The 24,625-nt window shown below is 40.3% G+C and overlaps 1 protein-coding gene across 2 annotated transcripts; it reads left to right on the forward strand.

Annotated features, from left to right (window-relative positions):
* Window positions 1-151: 151 nt before the first annotated feature.
* On the forward strand, window positions 152-23,566 carry slc25a27 (solute carrier family 25 member 27). 2 transcript variants are annotated; one of them, XM_067984495.1, is made up of 9 exons: window positions 152-574; window positions 4,023-4,211; window positions 9,303-9,387; window positions 10,536-10,658; window positions 15,249-15,361; window positions 18,843-18,927; window positions 21,664-21,756; window positions 23,029-23,131; window positions 23,264-23,566. In XM_067984495.1, the coding sequence occupies exons 1-9, from the start codon at window positions 469-471 to the stop codon at window positions 23,294-23,296; spliced, it is 930 nt and encodes a 309-aa protein (XP_067840596.1). In that variant the 5' UTR covers window positions 152-468; the 3' UTR covers window positions 23,297-23,566. The 2 variants fall into 2 exon arrangements, with proteins under 2 accessions (XP_067840596.1, XP_067840595.1); XM_067984494.1 differs by having other exon boundaries at window positions 153-574; window positions 23,225-23,566.
* Window positions 23,567-24,625: the final 1,059 nt, after the last annotated feature.

The raw sequence follows: 24,625 nt of genomic DNA on the forward strand, positions 1-24,625 counted from the left end.
GAATATGCGGTAGGTGTAGATACAATGATAAAATCTTGCAGTTTCCAATTTGCAACGAAATAGTTCAACTGAAAATGCAAGCTTCTATTCCCCCCCCCCCCCCCCGTGGTAGTTCATTCTGATTTCTCACCAACACGTTTCCCAACAAATTCCCAGTGTCCTTCTCGAGAGAGACAGTCGGAAGCGGCAGCTGCAAAGGTGACCCGCTCCTAACCACATTAGGACCCTGCAGACACAAGTTTGCATTGAGGGGGGCGGTTTTGAGTGTGCGGCATATTTTGGTTGCATTTTATCTTTAACACTTATTATCAGCCTGTTTTTTTTTTGAGGGGGAAGAATTGCAAGGTCCAAAGCAGTCGTTTGTTTTTCTGTTTCAGCCAGTTGTCTGTTTTAAAGATGCGTTTAAAATAATCTCATTTTTTAAGTCCTTTCGTGTTGCTCTTGTGTCTGAGCCCCCGCCCCGTCAGAATGAGCTCGGTGGGAGGCGGCGGTGGGCAGCGCTCTGCCCGGGGCGGGCAGTCTCTCGCAGCCAAGTTCGTCCTGACGGCCTGCGCCGCCAGCGTGGCGGAAACAGGTGGAGCATTTTGACCTTTCTATTTACTTACTTATTGTGAGCTCCAATGTTGGAGAGTTTTCAGATTATCATTGGATCTGGTGCTAATTTTTTAAAAATCAATTCAGCATTGTTTTTTAAAAAAAGGCTTAAAGCACAGCGTTTGCAGCTTGTCTGTCCGAATAAATTCAACAAACTGAGCTTGATCCCCCAGACCGCACACACCACTCATCTGGAGGGGGAGGGGTAATTTGTGGAGCATTGGTTTATGGTAATAAGAGTCATTGGCTACTGGAAAATTTCAGCAGGTTGGAAGCATGCAAACATAGTGCCTTTCTCACCTGGGCAAATACAGGTTCATTAATCTACCATTAAAAGTGGATAAAATAATGGAAAACTATCTAAGGAATTGACTGAAGGAGAATTCACTGCAGTGGTTTAGTAAGATTTAGATGGGGAATATTCTGCTCAACAAGCTCCTGATATCTTTGAAGACATGAGATTAGCTACGATATATATATTTTTGGACTTTAAGAAGCCTTTTGACAAGGTTTTACAGAACTGAAAATTATAGGAATGCAGAGTAAAACAGGATTAGATAAATTGGATTAAAAAATAGAAACCTGAGTATGCACGAGAGGTATTGGATGAAGTATTAGCGAGGTTAGTAGGCCTTTTGTTAACTATATGAATGATCTTGATACAGCAAACAATTGTAAACTTGTCAAATTCATAGATGCTAAAATAAATAGAGTGGGGGAGGGGGAAAGAGGATGTAATTAATGATTTGTGTACAGTTTTGTTTGCCATACTTTAGTATCATACGTACATTGGGAGGGTGTAGCGAAGAGCAACAGAAATGATCCTAAGTGTGAAAGGGATGAGCTGAGGAAACCTAAGACAAGCTTGGATGGTAAATGTTGGTAATAATTTACCAGATAGTTGAGTTGAAGAAAGAGACTTTCAAAATGCAATGGATGTTAGACCGGGGTAGTTGGAGTAATAGATCGATGAAATTTGATGGGCTGAATGTTTTTTTCTTATTTGCCTATTGGTATCCCAGCATACCAAATTCTTCTGTGCTCTGGCCATCACCAAGGTCATTTTTTGTGAAACACCTACTATTGTTACAGTTGTCTTTGACTCTCGACTGTTATGTTACCGAATGTAACAAAAAGGAACATAATGGAGAATTTTCTTTTTCAATGGGTAAAATCTATTCAAATCAGTATGCAAATCAAAAGACTCCGTGCTAGGAGATTGAGATGTCCGAATGTTACTCTTGCTGGATTTATGGTAATTTGCCTGGTCTCCAGTGCACACTGGTATGGAGTGGTTAGGCATGGGTTTGGCCCATGGGTTACCACTCAGCTGAGTTCATGATCTCAGTGTTACTCCTGTGAGGAGCACTGAGTAAAGAGTACATCTTTTTTCATAATGGGGGAAGGAAAATTAGAGGACAAGATGCCACAGGGCGGCTCTTATGTACCTCCATAATGGTGAGGAAGAACATTGGCCATAGGTCTGTTTGCCCTCTCGAGCTTAATTCCAGTGTAGCCCAGAAAATCTGAACGAGAGGGAGAAAGTAAGTTGAATAAGGGTTTATTTCTCTCCAAAAAAACAATTTGCATTTATACTGCATCATCAATAAAATAAACTACCGTCCCAATGCACTTCGCAGAGGTGAAAATACCTGATCAACACTAAGTAAAGAGTACATCTTTACTTAGTACACGTTACCCCACCAGCGAACAAATGTTATCTGTTTTTAATATAACGGGTCAGTTGCTGTCTTTTCTATGTTTCTACCTCTCTATCTCTTTTTTTTTGTTTGTTGTTTTTTTTGTTTTTTTTTGGTGATTTGTATATTCGGAGACCTTGCAGGTAACACCTGTCTGTCTGCACACTGATTGCCTTGGCAACGGGCAGTTGAAAAAACTGTCTGTAATCACCAAGCATTGTTCTGTGAATTATAAATGCGATTTCATTTCGAGGATTTCATTTCCAACAAACGTTCACCTGAGGAAGGAGGAAGCCTCCGAAAGCTTGTGAATTTAAAATAAAATTGCTGGACTATAACTTGGTGTTGTAAAATTGTTTACAAACACTAAGAGAGGGTTAGGGATGGGGACTGAAGGCATGATTGAAGAGGTAGGTTTTGAGAAGGCTTTTGAAAGAGGGAAGAAAGGTAGTGAGGCAGTGGGGTTTAGGGAGAGCTTTTGATAGAGTGGGATTGTTGGGTGCAAAGGAGGATCGAGTCAAAAGAGCAGATGATAAATACTATAACACAGGACTAGACTTGGAAAATACACATGCTTTAAATAAAAAAGGATGTGTTTTTGGGCATTCGCAGTGTGTGGAACATCCCAATCATTTTTGTTGTGATTGAAGTTTATGGTCTCACTTGTAACGCTGATAAGGAAAGGACATTGGTTCTGGCCAAGTCCTGGTGATTTACGTGAGCATGCCAGACCTGATGTACCTGAGAATGCTTTGGGATGTTTTTCTATGTTAAAGATGCTATATAAATACAAGTTGTTGTTGTTGTCAAAAAAAAGAACTTGTACCATATACTCCTGATGTCCTAAAGTGCTTTACAACTAATGGATTACTTTTGAAGTGCCACCTTTGTTACGTTAGCAAACATATGACATTGCATCATGGTGTTCATGAAGCTGGTATTCTTTGGAAGTTTTTAGCTGATTTAAATTTGTTTTATCTCTATAATGCAAATGGTCATTTTAATTTTAATGAAACTGTTATGGTGACATTTAACTAAACCAAGTACATTTGATTTTAGTACCAGAGCAACTGAGAGTTAGTGAACGTGACTATTTATACCTTGACATCTTTCCAGCAAATATTTCCTGCATTTTTGGATGGTATTAATTTGTAATTACATCTGTGACATTTGGTTTTAAATTGAGTAATGTTAAGATTCGTGATAAAACATATATAACATTAAGCCAGTGACAATTTTTAAAGTTACATGATGATAACAGGCACGATAGGCCGAATGGCAGCCTCCTGTGCTGTTTCATTTTATGATTCTATGAGATTAAAATTGTCATCCTCCTTCCAACAAGTATAGCAAAAAAGAATGTCCAGGACCTAAATCATATATCTTTCATGCACTGAGACTCATTCTCAGTTTACTTGGGTGATTACAGCTGTCTAGTGCTGTGTAATATTTCTGTGGGGAAAACTGGGGTCAAAAAGACTCAGGTCGGAATTATGCTATAAATTCTAAGACCTCCTCCCATCACTGGATATGGGGTAGATAAATTATTCCTCTGTGATCTGATAGTACATAAAGATTTTGCTTTATCCCTATGTCGTTCCAGGGTTGCATTTTATAGAATGTTAACAAAACAATAATAATATCTGGAATAGCTAGATGCTAATTCATTTGCCTTGCTATGTCTGTGACCCACGAATGACAGGCTGTATTTTACTTCTTTGTTCTTAGTAACCTATCCGCTTGATTTGACTAAAACGAGACTTCAGATTCAAGGGGAAGCAGTTTGCCGTCATCATAGAGGTGGTAAAACAGCAAAGCCTTACAGGGGGATGATCCAGACCGCAGCTGGAATAGTGAAAGAAGAGGGCCTGTTTAAACTATGGCAAGGTGTTACTCCTGCCATCTACAGACATATAGGTGATTATCTGATTAGATTTAACACAGCTTTTTAGTTTTTAATGTATTAACCAATGCATGAGTAACAGAAATGTTAATTCACTGTTGCACCATTCTTGTTCCCAATTACAGAATGTATAAATTTCTCTTGGATTATATATAATCGATACAGATGTTGAGTGGCATATTAATTTCTCCTCTACCTGTGAGAGTATTTGCTACAGCGTGACAGTAGAGCATGATATTAAGCTTAAGTTTCTCTAAGAAAATCAGATTTCCTGTTAAGATAGCAGCTGTATCCTACAGTGTCACCCTGATTTAGTTCATATCACCGTCGAACTCAACTTTGGCAAAACCGAATTCTGAATGTTTGACAGGAATCCAGAAATGATAACAACGTAAATTATTGGAAAAGGATGCATGAAAACTGGGTCTACAATACTGTACAAAATTGCCCTGGGACCCCACAGTTCAGACAAAAAGCTTGTTTTTATAAAATGCAAATTTTCAGATTCACAATTTGATCTCTAACGCACTAATTTTCAAACAAAGTTGTGTGTGTATTTCCTACAAACGTTGACGTACTTCCAAGGACCCCTTGTCAGGTATCCAAAGGTAAACAGTGTTATCATTGCAGAAATCTTTATTAATATACTGAAACAGGAATCATGTGCTAGTAAGCCAATAAATATAAAATACGGAATCAGTGTGTAGTATGCCCAGGCCTAGAAGAGTAGAAATTTGATGACTTTGTAAATTCTAGTTTGAAAGCCTACATTTTAAAGAAGCAGTACAACTTCGACTAACTAGTTAGCTGTTGACAGTGGATTCACTACTAGTCCAATTCTGCTGCTAGTAATCTCCCAAACAAAATTGTGTGTATAAGAACGAAAGAAGATATGGAATTAAGGTATTTGCCTCATCAAGCCCATTCCTCCCAAAGGCCGAGTACAGTCTGCTCGATCTGGACTGTACCCTGTCCTTTAATTTTGTGAGGAAAATTGCTACGAAGTTTTTTCCCTCTGCATCTACTATAATATGTGGTGTGGAAGGAGCCTCTGCTTTTAATTAATTTTTCATGAAAACAGTAACTAGGGAAAAAAATGTTTTAAGTTTCATTCTTTTCTTGAAAGTTAGCTACATAGAATCATACAATGGTTAAAGCATGGAAGGAGGCCATTCGGCCAGTTAAGTCCGTGCTGGCGCTCTGCAAGAGTAATCCATCTAGTCTCACTCCCCCGCCCTTTCCCCGTAACCCTGCAAATTTGTTCCCTTCAAATGCTTATCCAATTCCCTTTTGAAAGCCACGATTGAATCTGCCTCCACCACCCCCTCAGGCAGTGCATTCCAGATCTTAACCACTCGCTGTGGGAAAAAAAAAGTTTTTCCTCATGTCTCCTTTGGTTCTTTTGCTAGTCATCTTAAATCTATGTCCTCTAGTTCTTGACCCTCTCGCCAATGGGAACAGTTTCCCTTTATCTATTCTGTTTAGACCCTTCATGATTTTGAATACCTCTATCAAATCTCCTCTCAACCTTCTCTGCTCTAAGGAGAACAACCCCAGCTTCTCCAGGCTATCCAGGTAACTGAAGTCCTCCATCCCAGGAACCATTCTAATAAATCTCTCCTGCACCCTCTCTAAGGCTTTCACATCCTTCCAAAAGTGCGGAGCCCAGAACTGGACACAATTCTCCAGTTGTGGCTGAACCAGTGTTTTATAAAGGTTCATCATAACTTCCTTGCTTTTGTACTCAGTGCCTCTATTTATAAAGCCCAGGATCCCGTATGCCTTTTTAACCACTTTCTCAACCTGCCCTGCCACTGTCAAAGATTTGTGCACATATGCCCCCAGACCTCTCTGTTCCTGCACCCCTTTCTGTGCATTAATATCACCCAGGAGAATTATAAGTTTGTTTTTGTTGCAGTCAAGGAGAGAGGAACCACCCCTGCTTTAATGTGAAAATATTAATATTGCTCCAAAGGATTCAAAATTATATTTGCTGTGTAGAAATGAAGTACTGGGAAGCATTTCTGCTGCACAAAATGCAAGGAAAATTAGCAATAAAACACTTTCATGCAAACATACCCACGGGAAGAAACTTCTCAGGTTCAGGAAAATACTTGGGATTCCTGTGTGCCCAGTAAAGTGACAACATGAGCATGTCTCCAGGAGGAACAATATATGTGGAGGAACATTCCTGGTACTCCATCAAAGCTGCTGTTGGGAACTGAGCAGTTCATTCTTACCAACCAGCTGGCTGACCGCATTTGCGTTGTTTGTACAGGCACAGTTACAACACCCGACAACTCCGTCTGCGTTGGGTGGGACGCAGGGATGTAATCATTTTTTTTGAAGCTCCTCATCCCTCTGCAATGATTCTAAAGTCATCACACTTGAGGTGTGCAAAGGAACAGCAGGGTTCATTTCCTCTCTGTAAGGAGGTGCCTGGCCTTTGATTTGCACCTCCTCCGGCAGTGAGAGCAAGATTCAGAATTGTTGATTTTTTAAAATTCGTTCACGGGATGTGGGCGTCGCTGGCGAGGCCAGCATTTATTGCCCATCCCTAATTGCCCTCGAGAAGGTGGTGGTGAGCTGCCTTCTTGAACCGCTGCAGTCCGTGTGGTGACGGTTCTCCCACAGTGCTGTTAGGAAGGGAGTTCCAGGATTTTGACCCAGCGACAATGAAGGAACGGCGATATATTTCCAAGTCGGGATGGTGTGTGACTTGGAGGGGAACGTGCAGGTGGTGTTGTTCCCATGCGTCTGCTGCTCTTGTCCTTCTAGGTGGTAGAGGTCGCGGGTTTGGGAGGTGCTGTCGAAGAAGCCATGGCGAGTTGCTGCAGTGCATCCTGTGGATGGTGCACACTGCAGCCACAGTGCGCCGGTGGTGAAGGGAGTGAATGTTTAGGGTGGTGGATGGGATGCCAATCAAGCGGGCTGCTTTATCTTGGATGGTGTCGAACTTCTTGAGTGTTGTTGGAGCTGCACTCATCCAGGCAAGTGGAGAGTATTCCATCACACTCCTGACTTGTGCCTTGTAGATGTGGAAAGGCTTTGGGGAGTCAGGAGGTGAGTCACTCGCCGCAGAATACCCAGCCTCTGACCTGCTCTCGTAGCCACAGTATTTATATGGCTGGTCCAGTTAAGTTTCTGGTCAATGGTGACCCCCAGGATGTTGATGGTGGGGGATTCGGCGATGGTAATGCCGTTGAATGTCAAGGGGAGGTGGTTAGACTCTCTTGTTGGAGATGGTCATTGCCTGGCACTTGTCTGGCACAAATGTTACTTGCCACTTATGAGCCCAAGCCTGGATGTTGTCCAGGTCTTGCTGCATGCGGGCTCGGACTGCTTCATTATCTGAGGGGTTGCGAATGGAACTGAACACTGCAGTCATCAGCGAACATCCCCATTTCTGACCTTATGATGGAGGGAAGGTCATTGATGAAGCAGCTGAAGATGGTTGGGCCAAGGACACTGCACTGAGGAACTCCTGCAGCAATGCCCTGGGGCTGAGATGATTGGCCTCCAACAACCACTACCATCTTCCTTTGTGCTAGGTATGACTGCAGCCACTGGAGAGTTTTCCCCCTAATTCCCATGGACTTCAATTTTACGAGGGCTCCTTGGTGCCACACTCGGTCAAATGCTGCCTTGATGTCAAGGGCAGTCACTCTCACCTCACCTCTGGAATTCAGCTCTTTTGTCCATGTTTGGACCAAGGCTGTAATGAGGTCTGGAGCCGAGTGGTCCTGGCGGAACCCAAACTGAGCATCGGTGAGCAGGTTATTGGTGAGTAAGTGCCGCTTGATAGCACTGTCGACGACACCTTCCATCACTTTGCTGATGATTGAGAGTAGACTGATGGGGCGGTAATTGGCCGGATTGGATTTGTCCTGCTTTTTGTGGACAGGACATACCTGGGCAATTTTCCACATTGTCGGGTAGATGCCAGTGTTGTAGCTGTACTGGAACAGCTTGGCTAGAGGCGCAGCTGGTTCTGGAGCACAAGTCTTCAGCACTAGTCAGTGGACACAACCCATAATAACATTTACTTTATGAAAAAAATAAATAAAATATACTGTACCTTTTTAAAATTGAGCAAGATTATTTTTTCTAAAAAGTGTGAGGATGAAGAATAATTTTGCTGGAATTACATTACAGTGCCAAAGTGATACCACAAATCAGTTTGGACTAATTTCCTTGGACTACAAATTATGTGTGTCTTTTCAGTATTTGTTAGACAATTTGTACATCCAGTGCTGAAGAAATTAAGGTGTATATGTAATAAATTCCACTGACTAAAATTTTTCCAGTAATTTAAAGTCTGACATGTTTTGAAAGAGATGACATCTTTAATCACAGGGTAAGAGAATAGTGTATGCCCTTTCATTGTGGTGATGTGACAGTGACAGATTTTGACATGAATTGCCTCATCATGTTGCATATATGGTAAACATTTTTCATTGAAGACTATGCCCATTTAAAATGTATCATTTAGTTTACTTAATACCATTATATAGAACACTACTAGAAATGTTTTTTTAATCATTTGTGCGTCATAAACAAGAAAGATTATTTAACTAAATATAAGAAGAAATCTGCGAATGATGGAAACTGAATTTCTGCCAATCGGTGAAAGTTAAAATCTAACCCAAGATATCAAATGCAACTACGGGGACACAGCAAATCGAACTGCTTAAGTGCGGTACCACTGAGTAGAGGGATGTAGGTTCAAATTCCACCATGGTTGAGATTTTGATCTCAGCTGCAATGCTATGGGTGGTGAAAAATGCAGGCCAGGCATCTCCTATAGGGAGAAATAAGGGAGTCGCTATTCTGTGCCTGACAACAGCTGGTTGAAAATTGATGGCGGCTTGGCAGCAGGTTATCCACCACCCTCTTAACTGCAAGAGGTGTGTGGCCTAGTGAGACCACAACAAGAAAGAAAACTAGGGTTAGAAATGGAGATGTTATGCTCTCTTCGCAAAAAGGCTTCTTCTGCAGAAAGCAAAAAGCAGATTGTTATAAGAACATTACATTTTCCATTTTGTTTGTATTCTGAACATAATCTTTATTTACACTAATACCCTTTTTCCCATGGTGTGTACCAGTGTATTCAGGTGTACGGATGGTTGCATATGAACAGCTCCGTGATTCTGTACTTCGTAAGGATGAAGATGGCTATTTCCCATTATGGTAAATATAAGTTTACTACAGAGCCTGCAATCCTTTATGTGCATGCTCAATTTTAATTTATGAATTGATATATTAAAATACTTCAAAAGTATCCTCTATCTACACATGTCAAAAATATAAAGAAAAAGGGAAAGGCAGTCATTTCATGCTTCTTATTCTGACCTTGGAGGAGCCAAGAGGAGGTGCGATAGCAAGTGTCAAAAAGAAGGTACAAAAAGGAAAAAAGTACATATGTTTACTAAGCCAGTAGATTCACAGCCGACCAATTTATATGTTGGGGCTGGCCGGTGGTCTCTGTTACAATGAGTTTTGTCACTTTTCAGCTAGACCATGACAACAAAAACAACAACTTGTATTTATATACTGCCTTTCATGTTGTAAAACGTCCCAAGGGGCTTCACAGGAGCGAATTATCAAACAAAATTTGACATTGAGCCACATGAGATATTAGGACAGGTGACCAAAAGCTCGGTCAAAGAGGTAGGATTTAAGAAGCATTTTAAAGGAGAGGCAGAGAGGTTTAGGGAGGGAATTCCAGAGCTTAGGGCCAAGACAGCTGAAGACACGGCCGCCGATCGTGGAGCGAAGAAAATCAGGGATGTGCAAGAGGCCAGAATTGGAGGAGCGCAGAAATCGCTGAGGATTGTAGGTTGGAGCAGATTACAGAGATAGAGAGGGGCGAGGCCATGGAGGGATTTAAACACAAGGATGAACATTTTAAAATCAAGGCGTTGCTGGAACGGGAGCTAATGTAGGTCAGCGAACACAAGAGTGATGGATGAATGGGATTTGGTGCGAGTTAGGATATGATCTGCAGAGTTTTGGATGAGCTGAAGTTTACGGAGGGTGCAAGGTGGAACACTGACCAGGAGAGCATTGGAATAGTCCTGTGGCAGTGGAGGCCCTTATATTTTGGTGGGTGGAGCAGTTAAAATCAGAACCAAAAAGTTATATATTCCACTCTGCAGCATGCCTTGGGCTAATTGATTGTTGATATCCTTTGGGATAGTGAAAAACTTCAGCCTAGACTAGCCCCAGTGATGAAGGAAGAAAGCAAGAACCTCATAGGGATATAAATGCCAAATATTTTAAAGATTAAGACCATTAAATGTCAACCATATGTTTTATTTATATCCACTTTTGGGCAGGAAAGCAGTAATAGGAGGAATGCTGTCTGGTGCCATTGGTCAGTTTTTTGCCAGCCCAACAGATCTGGTGAAAATCCAGATGCAGATGGAAGGGAAAAGAAGGCTTGAAGGAAAAGCACCAAGGTAAGACACATCTATACAAGTATATATTTATGTTTTTGTATCCTAAATCTGTGAATTTTGGAAAATAACTTGAACCAAATATGCTGTCCTACAGGTAGGAACATAGGAACAGGAGTAAGCCATTCAGCCCCTCTAGTCTGCTCCAACATTCAATTAGATCATGGCTGATCTGTACCTCAATTCCATTTACTCGCCTTAGCTCCATAATCCCTTGATGCCCTTACCTAAGAGAAATCTATTGACCTGAGTCTTGAAAACTCCAATTGTCTTAGCATCCACAGCCTTTTGAGGCAGAATTCCAGATTTCTACTACCATTTGTGTGAAAAAGTGCTTCCTGACTTCCCTCCTAAATGGCCTAGCTCTAATTTTAAAATTATGTCCTCTCGTTCTTGATTCCCCCATTAGAGGAAATAGCTTCTCTTTATCTACCCTATCGGATCCTTGTAACATTTTAAACACCTCGATGAAGTCACCCCTCAATTTTCTATATTCAAGGGAATACAAGCCAAGTTTATGCAACCTGTCCTCATAATTTAACCATCTACAGTAGTATATAGGCAGGATGGTGGTGCTTCACAATCCAGAAAATTGAGGGTTCAGTCTGAAGGCCACTTGATATTTGAGACTACCAGTCTCTGCTGTGATTTGTTTGGTTATTTCTTGGCTGGGCCGCTGGCAGAGCATCCCACTTAGTGTGCCTTATACTGGCTGATTAGACAATGGCTTAAACAACAATTGTGGGACTTGGATTGATTAGCTGTTCCTTCAAGCCTCCTTCTTTTGTGTGGGGTAAGGAGCAGGGATCCTTTGATTTGAAAATACTGTTTTAGCTGGATGTCTTATTCATACTTAGAAAATGTTCTTTCAATAAAGAAAAGCTCTAAATATCTGTTATATAAAACAAGCCCTGTGACTTTATAGACTATAAAACAAAAGAGACATGCGTAGAGCGCAATCTGTTGAAAGCTCAGCAGCCATTTTCTTCAAGCTGGAATTTAATTAACTTACATGTGTTTTTTGCTACCATTTAATTGTAAAGCTGCCATAATTGTATAAAATAATATTTAAAAATTAAATCCTAAAATGTAAAGTGCTTTTCATACATCAAGACAAAATTGAATCCCACTGTAATATCCAATATTGATGTTATAAATTTTCAGGTTTTTGCATTAGATATTCTTTCTGGTTTAATGTCACTCCCATAAGTGGTCCTCATGTCCCCTACAGTCCAGAATAGACTTTTACTGTCTTTAGTTATCAGAACGTGCTATTGTTAACAAAATTGCATGACCTGGGAATCATAACAGAACTTTTGTGTGTACTGCCTACTATAATCTTGCATGTGCCACCACATGTATTCTTCTGTCTTTACGGAAAGTGGACTGAAAAGCGCTCTAGCAAGATGAAGCATGACTGTAAACTAACAGACTGGTTTATTTTACATAAAATACATAAAATACATGAATGAGCAGAATACAGTTTTTGCAGCAAGATACATTAATTTCCTACCTCACTCAATAGAAATGATAAAAACATAACTTTGTTGTTGTCTTGGGCAAATACTCACTTTCAAGTTAGCTAAGCTCAAGCTAACTGGCAGTGTCTTTATTACAGGTGGTACACGTTCATACATCCAGTCTGTGTCTCTCTCTGAGTGAGATAGAGACATCTCTATCTTGCATAAATTTGTATATGGACAAATGCCTTCCCTGATTTAATTCCTACCTTCTACATAACCTTGGTTCAGCTGCACCTAGAATACTGTTTCCAGTTTTGGTGTTCTCACGTGGCAGGGGATATCAAGACCCTGAAAAAGATCCGGCATAGCTACTCAATTGATACTTATTTTAAGAGCGTTTAGTCATCAGGATAGACTCAGGGAACTGAGGCTGTTTGCTGTGGAAAATCATAGAAAATACGATTGAAGTCTTTAAAATAATGAAAGGATTGTATTCTGTCCAATAGGACAGGATATTTGAGCTAGATGGGCAGAGAAGAACTTGGCATTAGAACAAATTACAAAAGCATAGAGTTAGGTTGGATGCCGAGAAGTACTTTTTTTTGCAGAGAGTCACCGACCTTTGGAGTAGGTTGCCGGTACGTGAGGTGAGTGTGGAATAGCTGCAGGCCTTCAAAATGGAGCTGGATGAGTTCCTGTGAATAGAAGACATCTCACATTATAGAAAGTAGGTGGGGTAACTGGATTGTGATATCAGTTACCAGGTCTGGAGCTTGTTTGGTTGCCTTTAGGGTGGGGGGAGGGGTGGTTGGAGAGGAATTTCCCAGAGTATTTTCCTAAATTGGTCTAAGGTTTTTACTTTTTTTTTCCTTTTGCCTCTTCCAGAAGATTGTTTGACTGTGGAGTGGGGGCGGGGTGGGGTGTCCTGGGTTGATGGTATGTGCAGATTGCCCCATGTTGGGATGGGACATGCTTGACAGACCAGTTGATCTTTTTCTTGTCCTCCTTTTCCATATATTAGTATGTGACCCACAATTGGTATTCTACCTACGTTGACCAAAGACGAAGGAGACCATCGATGTTCAAAAAGCAAAATACTGCAGATGCTGGAAATCTGAAACAAAAACACAAAACACTGGAAACACTCGGCAGTAATGCAGCATCTGTGGAGAGAACAAAAGTCAACCTTTTGGGTATAGACTTTTCCTCAGAAGTGGCAATGCTTTTATTTTTAAAAAGTTTGTATTGGCCCAACAAAAATAAGATGAACAGGATGCCTGAAGCAGGTGAAAATGGTTTCCCCATTTTCAGGTGTGGGTATCACTTACTGATGTCCAAAGATGTTTACTTGCACCATACGACACCATTGAAATGCAATTGTATACTTAAATAATAATTAAAAAACTAGAGTTCCTGACATTGGAGGAAATTAGATTTATGCAAGATGTCTTGAATGTACAATGGGCTGAACTGTACATAAGGTAGTTTTACCCTGGCTGTGTACTTGTTTAAGGCATAAAGAATAAGAGAGAATCAGTTCAATTTCATAGAATCATAGAAGTTACAACATGGAAACAGGCCCTTCGGCCCAACATGTCCATGTCGCCCAGTTTATACCACTAAGCTAGTCCCAATTGCCTGCACTTGGCCCATATCCCTCTGTACCCATCTTACCCATGTAACTGTCCAAATGCTTTTTAAAAGACAAAATTGTACCCGCCTCTACTACTGCCTCTGGCAGCTCATTCCAGACACTCACCACCCTTTGAGTGAAAAAATTGCCCCTCTGGACCCTTTTGTATCTCTCCCCTCTCACCTTAAATCTATGCCCCCTCGTTATAGACTCCCCTACCTTTGGGAAAAGATTTTGACTGTCGACCTTATCTATGCCCCTCATTATTTTATAGACTTCTATAAGATCACCCCTTAACCTCCTACTCTCCAGGGAAAAAAGTCCCAGTCTGTCTAACCTCTCCCTGTAAGTCAAACCATCAAGTCCCGGTAGCATCCTTTTAAATCTTTTCTGCACTCTTTCTAGTTTAATAATATCCTTTCTATAATAGGGTGACCAGAACTGTACACAGTACTCCAAGTGTGGCCTCACCAATGCCCTGTACAACTTCAACAAGACATCCCAACTCCTGCATTCAATGTTCTGACCAATGAAACCAAGCATGCCGAATGCCTTCTTCACCACCCTATCCACCTGTGACTCCACTTTCAAGGAGCTATGAATCTGTACTCCTAGATCTCTTTGTTCCATAACTCTCCCCAACGCCCTACCATTAACGGAGTAGGTCCTGGCCCGATTCGATCTACCAAAATGCATCACCTCACATTTATCTAAATTAAACTCCATCTGCCATTCATCGGCCCACTGGCCCAATTGATCAAGATCCCGTTGCAATCCCAGATAACCTTCTTCACTGTCCACAATGCCCCCAATCTTGGTGTCATCTGCAAACTTACTAACCATGCCTCCTAAATTCTCATCCAAATCATTAATATAAATAACAAATAACAGCGGACCCAGCACCGATCCCTGAGGCACACCGCTGGACACAGGCATCCAGTTTGAAAAACAACCCTCTACAACCACCCTCTGTCTTCTGTCGTCAAGCCAATTTTGTATCCAATTGGCTACCTCACCTTGGATCCCATGAGATTTAACCTTATCTAACAACCTACCATGCGGTACCTTGTCAAATGCTTTGCTGAAGTCCATGTAGACCACGTCTACTGCACAGCCCTCATCTATCTTCTTGGTTACCCCTTCAAAAAACTCAATCAAATTCGTGAGACATGATTTTCCTCTCACAAAACCATGCTGACTGTTCCTAATTAGTCCCTGCCTCTCCAAATGCCTGTAGATCCTGTCCCTCAGAATACCCTCTAACAACTTACCCACTACAGATGTCAGGCTCACCAGTCTGTAGTTCCCAGGCTTTTCCCTGCCGCCCTTCTTAAACAAAGGCACAACATTTGCTACCCTCCAATCTTCAGGCACCTCACCTGTAGCGGTGGATGATTCAAATTTGAAGTACTTCAATGTCTCATCTTAGATTTTGGGGTTTTTTTTGGTGCTGTACTTGAGTTTGCAGACCCCAGTGATGTACAATCTTGTTTTCAGAGTCCATGGAGTCTACCATGCTTTTGTGAAAATTCTGTCCGAAGGTGGAATCCGAGGATTGTGGGCTGGATGGATACCAAATGTACAGAGAGCTGCGCTTGTGAGTCTGGGAGGTAATCTAAGAAGTGCATTTGCTTTTTTTTTTAATATTAGGTGGCATAACAATAGATTGCATGAAGCCTAAAGACAGCTCATAAAGTTGATGGAGTCTGAAAGTGTAGAGATAGAATGTGCCAAGGGCCAAGCTAGAAATTTCCCAAATGTTAATTAAACCTCAAGTTAAACAACTGATGATTAACATTGAATCCAAGGAACAGATTTCAGATGGTGATTTTGTGCAAATTCCACAGGTGTCAGTGCTGATACTTTGCAGACTTTTTGGTTTAACACAAACTTGTGTTTCTAGATAAATTGTGTTATGTTGCATGTTACAGTATAATTTTTGATTATATGTGTGTTTTTATATCGAACAACCTGGTAAGGCTTTTTGGTTTGATTAGTTAAAATTAACCCCTCCTATCAGATGTCTTCGGTAGAATAAAAGAAATACATAACAGAGCCACAGGGTGCAATTTATAAAATGATGACACTTTGCACAAGCTTGTAGCTGAGTTGGTTCATTTCATCCAGACAATATTGATTTTTGCTGGACCTGCTGCAGCATGGGTGAAATCGAGTTTTGTCAGTTTTCAACCGAGTTGCTAGGTGAAATGTTATGCTATAGTTGAATACTTGGTTAGATGGGAGGGAATCAGCTGCGCTGGTCTGCTAGAATCTTGCTGCAACATTTGATACAGAATCGTAACTTTATGTCCAGTTACTGAATGCCACATTCTTCAAAAGTAGATTTGATTTGAGCCCATTTTGAAAGTGTTCAGACTACTCAGGAATTGAGGTGATCTGTATTTGGAGCAGGCTCACTTGATGTGACTGTATCAAAATGTTTTAATTGTTCAGAAAGTTACATTAATCCTGTGTATATTTAGAGACTGCAGAAAATGGAGTATTAGTTGTGTAGTGAACTTTCAGAAATGTTCCATTCATGCTGGATCTCTGCAACAAGGATATATTTCAAAATAAGTTATTCATTTATCAGAAAGAGATTGCAGCATCCTGCTAATCAGGAGCTAGTGTCTTAACATTATTCTGCTAAGAGTGCTTTGTAGCCAGAGAGTATAGATCAAAGCACAGCAGATAAAGTCGCATGGGCTTTTTTTTATATTCGTTCATGGGATGTGGGCGTCGCTGGCGAGGCAGCATTTATTGCCCATCCCTAATTGCCCTTGAGAAGGTGGTGGTGAGCCGCCTTCTTGAACCGCTGCAGTCCGTGTGGTGAAGGTTCTCCCACAGTGCTGTTAGGAAGGGAGTTCCAGGATTTTGACCCAGTGACGATGAAGGAACGGCGATATATTTCCAAGTCAGGATGGTGTGTGACTTGGAGGGGAATGTGCAGGTGGTGTTGTTCCCATGTACCTGCTGCTCTTGTCCTTCTAGGTGGTAGAGGTCGCGGGTTTGGGAGGTGCTGTCGAAGAAGCCTTGGCGAGTTGCTGCAGTGCATCCTTTGGATGATACACACTGCAGCCACTGTGCGCCGGTGGTGAAGGGAGTGAATGTTTAGGGTGATGGATGGGGTGCCAATCAAGCGGGCTGCTTTGTCCTGGATGGTGTCGAGCTTCTTGAATGTTGTTGGAGCTGCACTCATCCAGGCAAGGGGAGAGTATTCCATCACACTCCTGACTTGTGCCTTGTAGATGGTGGAAAGGCTTTGGGGAGTCAGGAGGTGAGTCACTCGCCGCAGAATACCCAGCCTCTGACCTGCTCTTGTAGCCACAGTATTTATGTGGCTGGTCCAGTTAAGTTTATGGTCAATGGTGACCCCCAGGATGTTGATGGTGGGAGATTCGGCGATGATAATGCCGTTGAATGTCAAGGGGAGGTGGTTAGACTCTCTCTTGTTGGAGATGGTCATTGCCTAGCAATTGTCTGGCGCGAATGTTACTTACCACTTATCAGCCCAAGCCTCGATGTTGCATGCGGGCTCGGACTGCTTCATTATCTGAGGGGTTGCGAATGGACCTGAACACTGTGCAATCATCAGCGAACATCCCCATTTCTGACCTTGTGATGGAGGGCAGGTCATTGATGAAACAGCTGAAGATGGTTGGGCCTAGGACACTGCCCTGAAGAACTCCTGCAGCAATGCCCTGGAGCTGAGATGATTGGCCTCCAACAACCACCACCATCTTCCTCTGCAGCAGATGTGATCCAACAGCGTTAAGACTGTGCTTAATTTTCCAATAGGGAGAATTCACATGCACAGCTGTAAACAGTGTAACTGTTAGGTTTATGTTGCATTGAAGTATGACAGCAAATGACAAAATTAAGGAAACTGAATACGAAGCAGAGAAATTCTTCCTCCTATTTTAAGGGTAAAGAGTCCAGTTCAGAACTTTGTGATGGGGAAATGTAGATCCATCTTTGTTTTAAAAAAATAACTTTTAATATTGTCAGTACAACTTCAGTTGAGCTGATAGTTTATTATAGTTTGACCTCAAACTTTTTGCTGTCTCCATTGAATCAAATTGTCAATCATTTACACTCAACTTTCTCCTGTCCATGGCATTTTATTATGTCATAAACACAAGACAGAACACTACAAAAGAGTGTACAGACTACTTGGGAATCAATCTCTTCAGATGCCTCAGCGAGATGTGATATGAGCCAAACAGATCAGAATGTTCTCTGGTCTGTGCTGAGTTGGTTGATCTCATCTGGAATAGCAGTGGTAGCAATTGGCCTTGGTGCTTCCATGAGTTTAAAAAACAAAAATCAGCCTGGTTTTCTGCTTCTGATCACTGTGGTGATCCCTATTGGAAAGTGCATATGTACAGACTTTGAGCTAGGACTGGATCAGGCTTCAATCATGGACCCACAAGTGAATAACCTACAGATATTCACAGACGAAGCCCACACATAAAGAATGGCCATTTGTGGAAACATACCCTAGCATGAATCATCAGCTTCACATCAAGAAAGGAGAAAAAATTCTAAAGTCAAAAAGTTTTTAGTACCACTTATTTCAGGAGGGAGAACAGCCTGGCATCATTTTGTTGCAACAGCACATACAAGTGATGCAATAATAAATCATGACATTTATGACATTGCTACCTGTATTTGTATGCAGATGGAATCGGTTTGGTAGATACTTTTTCATCAAAATAGTGTCATTCAACATTATTAAACATCAAGCAGAGGATTGTCCTCTTACAAAGTGCACTGTCTCCATCATTTTAGGTACTTTACATTGAACATTTTACATTAGCTACTAATTTGTTGAGTATATTCAAGGCTGCAATAGATAGATTTTTGGACTTTAGGGGAATCAAGGAATATGGGGATTGGGTGGGAAAGTGGATTTGAGGTCGAAGATCAGCCATGATCTGATTGAATGGCGGAGCAGGCTCAAGGGGCCATATGGCCTACTCCTGCTCCTATTTCTTATGTTCTTATGAAAGTACTTCTCTTTCCCCTTTAGCTTCTTACATTCATTTTGCATTATAATTTTTCTAACCTCTTTAATGATTTTGTTCTTAGATCTAACTACCTATGATACAGTGAAACATTTTTTACTGCGGAACACAGCTCTGAAGGACAGCAGCTTATGCCATGGCTTATCAAGGTATTGCCTTTCTCATAAATATCTCTTTATGCAATAATGCTGATATAAACTAGGTGTTTGTTTCTTTCAGACATCTTGAAACACGATCCTGTAGTACTGTATATTTTTTCTACAAGTCATTTGGCGTCTGCCATATTTGTGATTGATGCTCATTCATGGTTGACTACTGGAGAAAGATAATAATGGACATTGTTAAAAACCTACTGTCGGCCCTCTTTGATTTGGCATTCTGACAAGGTGGTCCTTTAGCTCCCCTGGAGTTTTTACTCAGTCGTTTTCCAGTATCATTTGGTTCAAGAAATTGTCCCATCATTTTATTCACCTCTACATGACGTACAACTGGAAATCTAATGTGGGCCAGTAAGGGATGCTGCACTGGTTCTTGGCTGAAACTATGTTATAGTACAGTTTGTTGATTGTCTCCAAAGATTTCTAAAATTGGCCTTTTTTTTTTATTATTGCCCATTTAATTAGCAGAAGACGTGCACATTTCATTCAATCCTGATTCTTCTCCTAATTACTTTCACAAAGACTAGTACTTTCCCTTATCAGTGCAGATACATTTCTCTTTTCAACCTTTTTCTCAGTTAAGATTTATGACACCATTTCCCTTCCCATACTGTTACCTCTCTTCTTCTAGGAGTCCTTCTCGCCAAGACAAAGGCAGTTTCTCCATGCTGGTGTCATTGTTTCCTCAAATTTCCTCCCCATTGACCACACTGCAGCTACTGTTTGCTCCCAGTGGTGATCCCTGCTGGCCATGTTGCTGCCACTGTTTCCCCTGAGTTCCCAGTGGCTCTGTTACTGCTTTTTCTTGCCATCACTGTCGTGAAATAGATCCACCTTCCACCAAATCCATCCTAGTACAAAGTCTCCCCTCAAATTAAACGCTCCTCCTTCAATGAAATTGTCACCCTAATCCTAAAACTAATGTGAAATTTTATTTTGAGATAACTCGCAAGGGGTTTATTCTGTAAAGGGACATCAGAGCAGTGATTAGAAGAATCTGAGCGTAGCAGCCCCAAAAGAATCAAAGAAATTTAAGTTTAAAATTTATGAAACATATTTTTGTTAATGGGGAAATTTTAGACTTGGACAAGTAATTTTGCTAAATTTCCATTGCAACAGGTACACCCACTTATGTTTTCTGAACAAAAAATGCTCTTTTACTTTCTTATTTGAGTGTGACCAGATACGTATGAAATCGTAAAGGTGGTGGATGGGGTGGGTTAAAGTTACAAAAGCCTTAGGGGAGCGAGTACTTATTCTTAACAAATCCCACTTTAACCACTAAGCTCTAAGCTGTAATGTCTCTGGAACAAAACAATTTGAATAGTTTCGCTATTCGCAAACAGTAATTTGTTTCCAATGGTGTAAGAGCCAAAAACTAGCCAGTGAAATGGATGGTTGAATGTATCCTACACTGCTACCATCTTGCAGGGAAGCACTCCGTGAGGTAGGTGAAGATTCATTCCATCAATGGCTGCCTTCTGGGTATCTCTCACAGGTTTCAATTGATAGCATATGAAAGGCTTCCCCTTGGAGCAAATTCAGACATTTACTAAACATGACTACCTAGATTTAACGCACAATACCACCTTTTGATAGATTGCTGGTGTTACTAAATCTGTACTACTTTGCTATGTACCTATTATGCATGGAGGATGTGAACTGAAGAAAGATAAATTAGCCGCTTTTTAGTATAATAATTCTTTGAATAATACGCATTCTCCATGCACAAATCTGCCCAACTGTCTCCAGGGAGGAGTTGGCTGTTAGGTGATTAGATTCAAGTTTAGCTTAATGCAAAACAATCTGGTGCAACTGCTGAGGCTTTATACAACACAGGGGTATGAGACCACATGCAGCACTGCCTATCTACAGTGCTTGTGCTTCTCTCAGTAACATCTAATGCACAAAACAAAGGTAAGATTCCTGTCAAGCTTTGTTTTCATGCTCAGTGCTTCTTCTGGCTTGTAACAACTCAAGTTTTGCAGCTCTAGCCAATAAAGAGGAATGCTGAACAACAAGTTTTCTATACTTTTTTTTAAATAAGAAAGAAGCTCCAGCCAAATAAATAAGGATTTAAAAGTTAGCAATTTCAAAGACGGTCTCTTAGACTAAATACAACAATCCTTTTAACAGTTTAAAAGGTGAGCTGGCATATATCTACTTGAACGATCATAACAACCAACAACAAATCTTTCTCTCTTTTCCCCTCCTATCCAATACATACATATCTACCAGTAAATGAAACTTCAGGATGGTTCAAAAATCAGCTGTGGGATACCGTGGTACAGCACATTTATGTACTAACATACTCTGTAATGGGCTGGTCAGATGGAGGTTCAGATATCCCACTCCACTGATTCCTGATCAAAGCAGTAATTGTTGCAGGGAGGTGGCAAGTGGAGGCAGAAGCTTCTGCAGTGCAGGGCTATGAGGGGAGAAAAGGCGAACTATTCCTGAGCTGTTGTTGCACACCTGGTTCAAAAGTAGTGTAGGTTGAGACTTGGGAGTAAATCACTCGCTCACACCCTTTTGGTCATGGCCATGCATGGCCCAGGGAAACCAGAAAAGATTGGAAAATTTAAAGGGTAATATCACATCAATGAAAAACGGCACAATATAATAATCCTCTTTTAGTTTAAGACATACTGAAAAAAAATGTTTTCAGTTTTCTTTGTTATGAATTAACACGTTTGATAAAGTTTTTTAAAAAAAACTTTTGCTCAGCATTTGTTCAGGTTTAGTCGCTGCTACCATGGGAACCCCAGCTGATGTCATTAAATCCCGAATCATGAATCAGACAAGAGATAAACGAGGAAGGTAAGTGTGGTGAGTTCAATTTACGTTCAGATACAAATGCCCTTATTCCGTAGAGAGGTCGCAATCAGATTTTGGGGGGTTTTAAATTATGTAATACACAGAACAACATAGTGGGAGAGATTATAGAAAATAGTCTTTAAGGGTCAGGTGATGTCAGAAACCACAAATTTAGCTTATTATCTGAATACACCCCATAAGATGTTTATGAGATTATGGACACATGGCTATGGTACCATTGATTACAGTGAAAACAAAAAGTGAGTCTAATCTAGCCTCAAGGAAAGCCCTTTTTCAACAGCAGGTGTTCTGGCCACACTGAAAACCGAGACACTCCATTCAGTTGATGCGTGACTTGTCTTTACTGAGAGATCAGATTGGTGATGTAACCACTGCATCATTATCAGAATTTAATCTTTGGCATAGAACTGGAAAATAACCCCGCTTTGTGTATTGATAATCTTGACAGTGGACTTTCCTACTGTTAATTTTTCTCAAAATAGCCACATTCCTGACGCAAGTTTTTCATTCATTATACATGAGACTCTGCCACATCAAATTATCCTTATTGCATGTTAAAAAATTGTAAATATACAGATTAATACTAAAACATTCAAAATCTGAACATCCCCACCTCAAAAAGGTACCAGCTGCTATTTTCAGTGTTTTTGTTTTGACAGTACAGGATTTTACTCTGGCTTTTAAAAAAAATGTGTTCATACAGAACAGCATTATATAACATTTAAATGTAAAGTCCATCAAAGTAAGAAGAAAATATGCAAATTCCTTAATTTAGTTTGCAGAGTGTCTAGTGACACTATCTAATCAGCCAATGAGTTGGAGTCATAATTTAATTTGTACAGCCTGGTCATTGACCCCAAATGCTTGGACATGAAGGGAACTACTATATGCATTTTTAAAAACTGACATCTCCGATAGTAGCAGGAGTAATACAACGGCAACTTGATCACGTATTTCAGAGTTGGCACATACTGAAAACAACAACTTTATATCATGGCACAGAAACTCTGAGACTTTAAAATTGAACTTTTCATCTTTAACACTTTAGCCATTTCTTGTTTTGCTAAATAAAATTGTTATGGTAGACACACAAGACCTTGTTTGCACCCCTTTTGAATTGATCTTTACCTCATTGTACACCGCAGTAAATCTAAAAGGCTTGTCATACAGACTTTTAAAAAAAATACTAAATTTTTCTTTGTAAATTCCAAGAGATAGTCACTGCACTTAATTTTGTTCATTCTTTGTTATTAGAGGTTTACTATACACGTCCACAATTGATTGCTTGATGCAGACGATAAAGAGAGAGGGGTTGCTGTCATTGTATAAAGGGTTTCTGCCAACCTGGACAAGAATGGTAAATGTTTATATATCATTTAAGGATACTTTTTTTTAGAGTTTCATTGGGAAAGTATGTTTTTATGTTAACTTGATTTTCATTTGTGTTCAGGCACCTTGGTCATTGACATTCTGGATTATGTTTGAACAGATCAGAAGAATAACAGGCCTCAATTCGTTTTAACAACTTTTCAGATCTGATTTAACTTCAGTGATGTTCCTTTTTGGAAACTGCAGTATCATCTAGCACTCTGGAGCTTGGGGTGTGGGCAGGAAATGAAGAAAAGAAAAAAAGTTCCACTGAAAAGATTTAACTTATGGTCACTGGGTATCAGTCAATTCAGATTTTTAACCTGTTCATTCCACTTAGGTTCAGTGTACTTTAGCTTCAGGACGTTTCAGCTGTACATCACTGTATTACTTATTAAAAATTTGAAGTTTTGTATTAATTTGATTGCAGTGAAAGATGTGAAAACATATTGTAAAACCGCAGAGGGCTAAGTTGATTTAAAATTAGGCTTCGGCACTGCCTTTGATTGGTATCCATTACCTTTCCAAGAATTGCAGTGCAGAGTCTATTATGAACTATTTGAATATACTCGAACATAATTCCATGAAATAAATGTCCTTTCTGCGTCTGTGACTCATCCACGAGGTCAAGTCCAGTGCAATTGTCACAGTCCAGAAGAGCCTCAAAGTACCACAAAGAGTAGAGAGTTCACCCACATGATAGCATTGTCATCATGTGGCTATATGGCATTTATTTGCTATGCTATCCAATTCATCATTTGATGCATTTGCTGGTTCATTTGAGTTCATTGAAGCAAATACCCTTACAGATTTTAAACAATGATATTAACAAGAGTAATATAATAAATTAATATTTAACTTGTTACGAGTGTTAACATATTTAACTGTCCGAAATATATCTATAAGTTAGTAGGATTGCTAGTCTCGAGGTCTGGCTAGTGAATGATTTATAGTGATCAATCTTTAAGAAAGACAATAATTGGTTGTTTATTTCTAGCCATTTACCTCTGGCACCAGTGATAAAGCCAAAGAATTCAATATTTTTGCCTTCAGTCAGACCTTTGATTTCTGTTTCAAGGTGCCTATATTTGTTCTGTTTTTCTTGATCAAGGCTTTTTCTAGGGATTGGTTGTTGTCTTCGAATCGTACTGTCACATTAACAACTTCCACCGCTTCTCCTTTCTGGAATATGATAACAGGTTTCCACTATTTCTTTACATGCTAATATAGAAAGTTCTCATTTTTTGTGGAAAAAAGTGGCAGTCTTATTGATAATCTCTGGACCAGTCTTGTTGCAGAATGATTGCATGATTTCTAGCTTTTGCAGATGATACTGCAATTCTAAGTGATTCTCACTCCAGAATGTCATTCTGGAGTGAGAATCACTTAGAATTGCAGAATTGAAGTATCATCGGCAAAAGCTAGAAATGTGCATTTGGTGGACCAGTTGTTATGTTTTATAAGGACTGCCGAGCCTTCCTTT

This window comes from Heptranchias perlo, chromosome 5, assembly GCF_035084215.1.
Source record: "Heptranchias perlo isolate sHepPer1 chromosome 5, sHepPer1.hap1, whole genome shotgun sequence".
NCBI classification, from domain to species: Eukaryota; Metazoa; Chordata; class Chondrichthyes; order Hexanchiformes; family Hexanchidae; genus Heptranchias; species Heptranchias perlo.

Coding starts and splice junctions, on each gene's coding strand:
- slc25a27 (XM_067984494.1), top strand. CDS start 469: ATGAGCTCGGTGGGAGGCGGCGGTGGGCAGCGCTCTGCCCGGGGCGGG. Junction 10,659..15,248: donor CTTGAAGGAAAAGCACCAAG/GTAAGACACATC, acceptor TCTTGTTTTCAG/AGTCCATGGAGTCTACCATG. Junction 21,757..23,028: donor ACAAGAGATAAACGAGGAAG/GTAAGTGTGGTG, acceptor CTTTGTTATTAG/AGGTTTACTATACACGTCCA.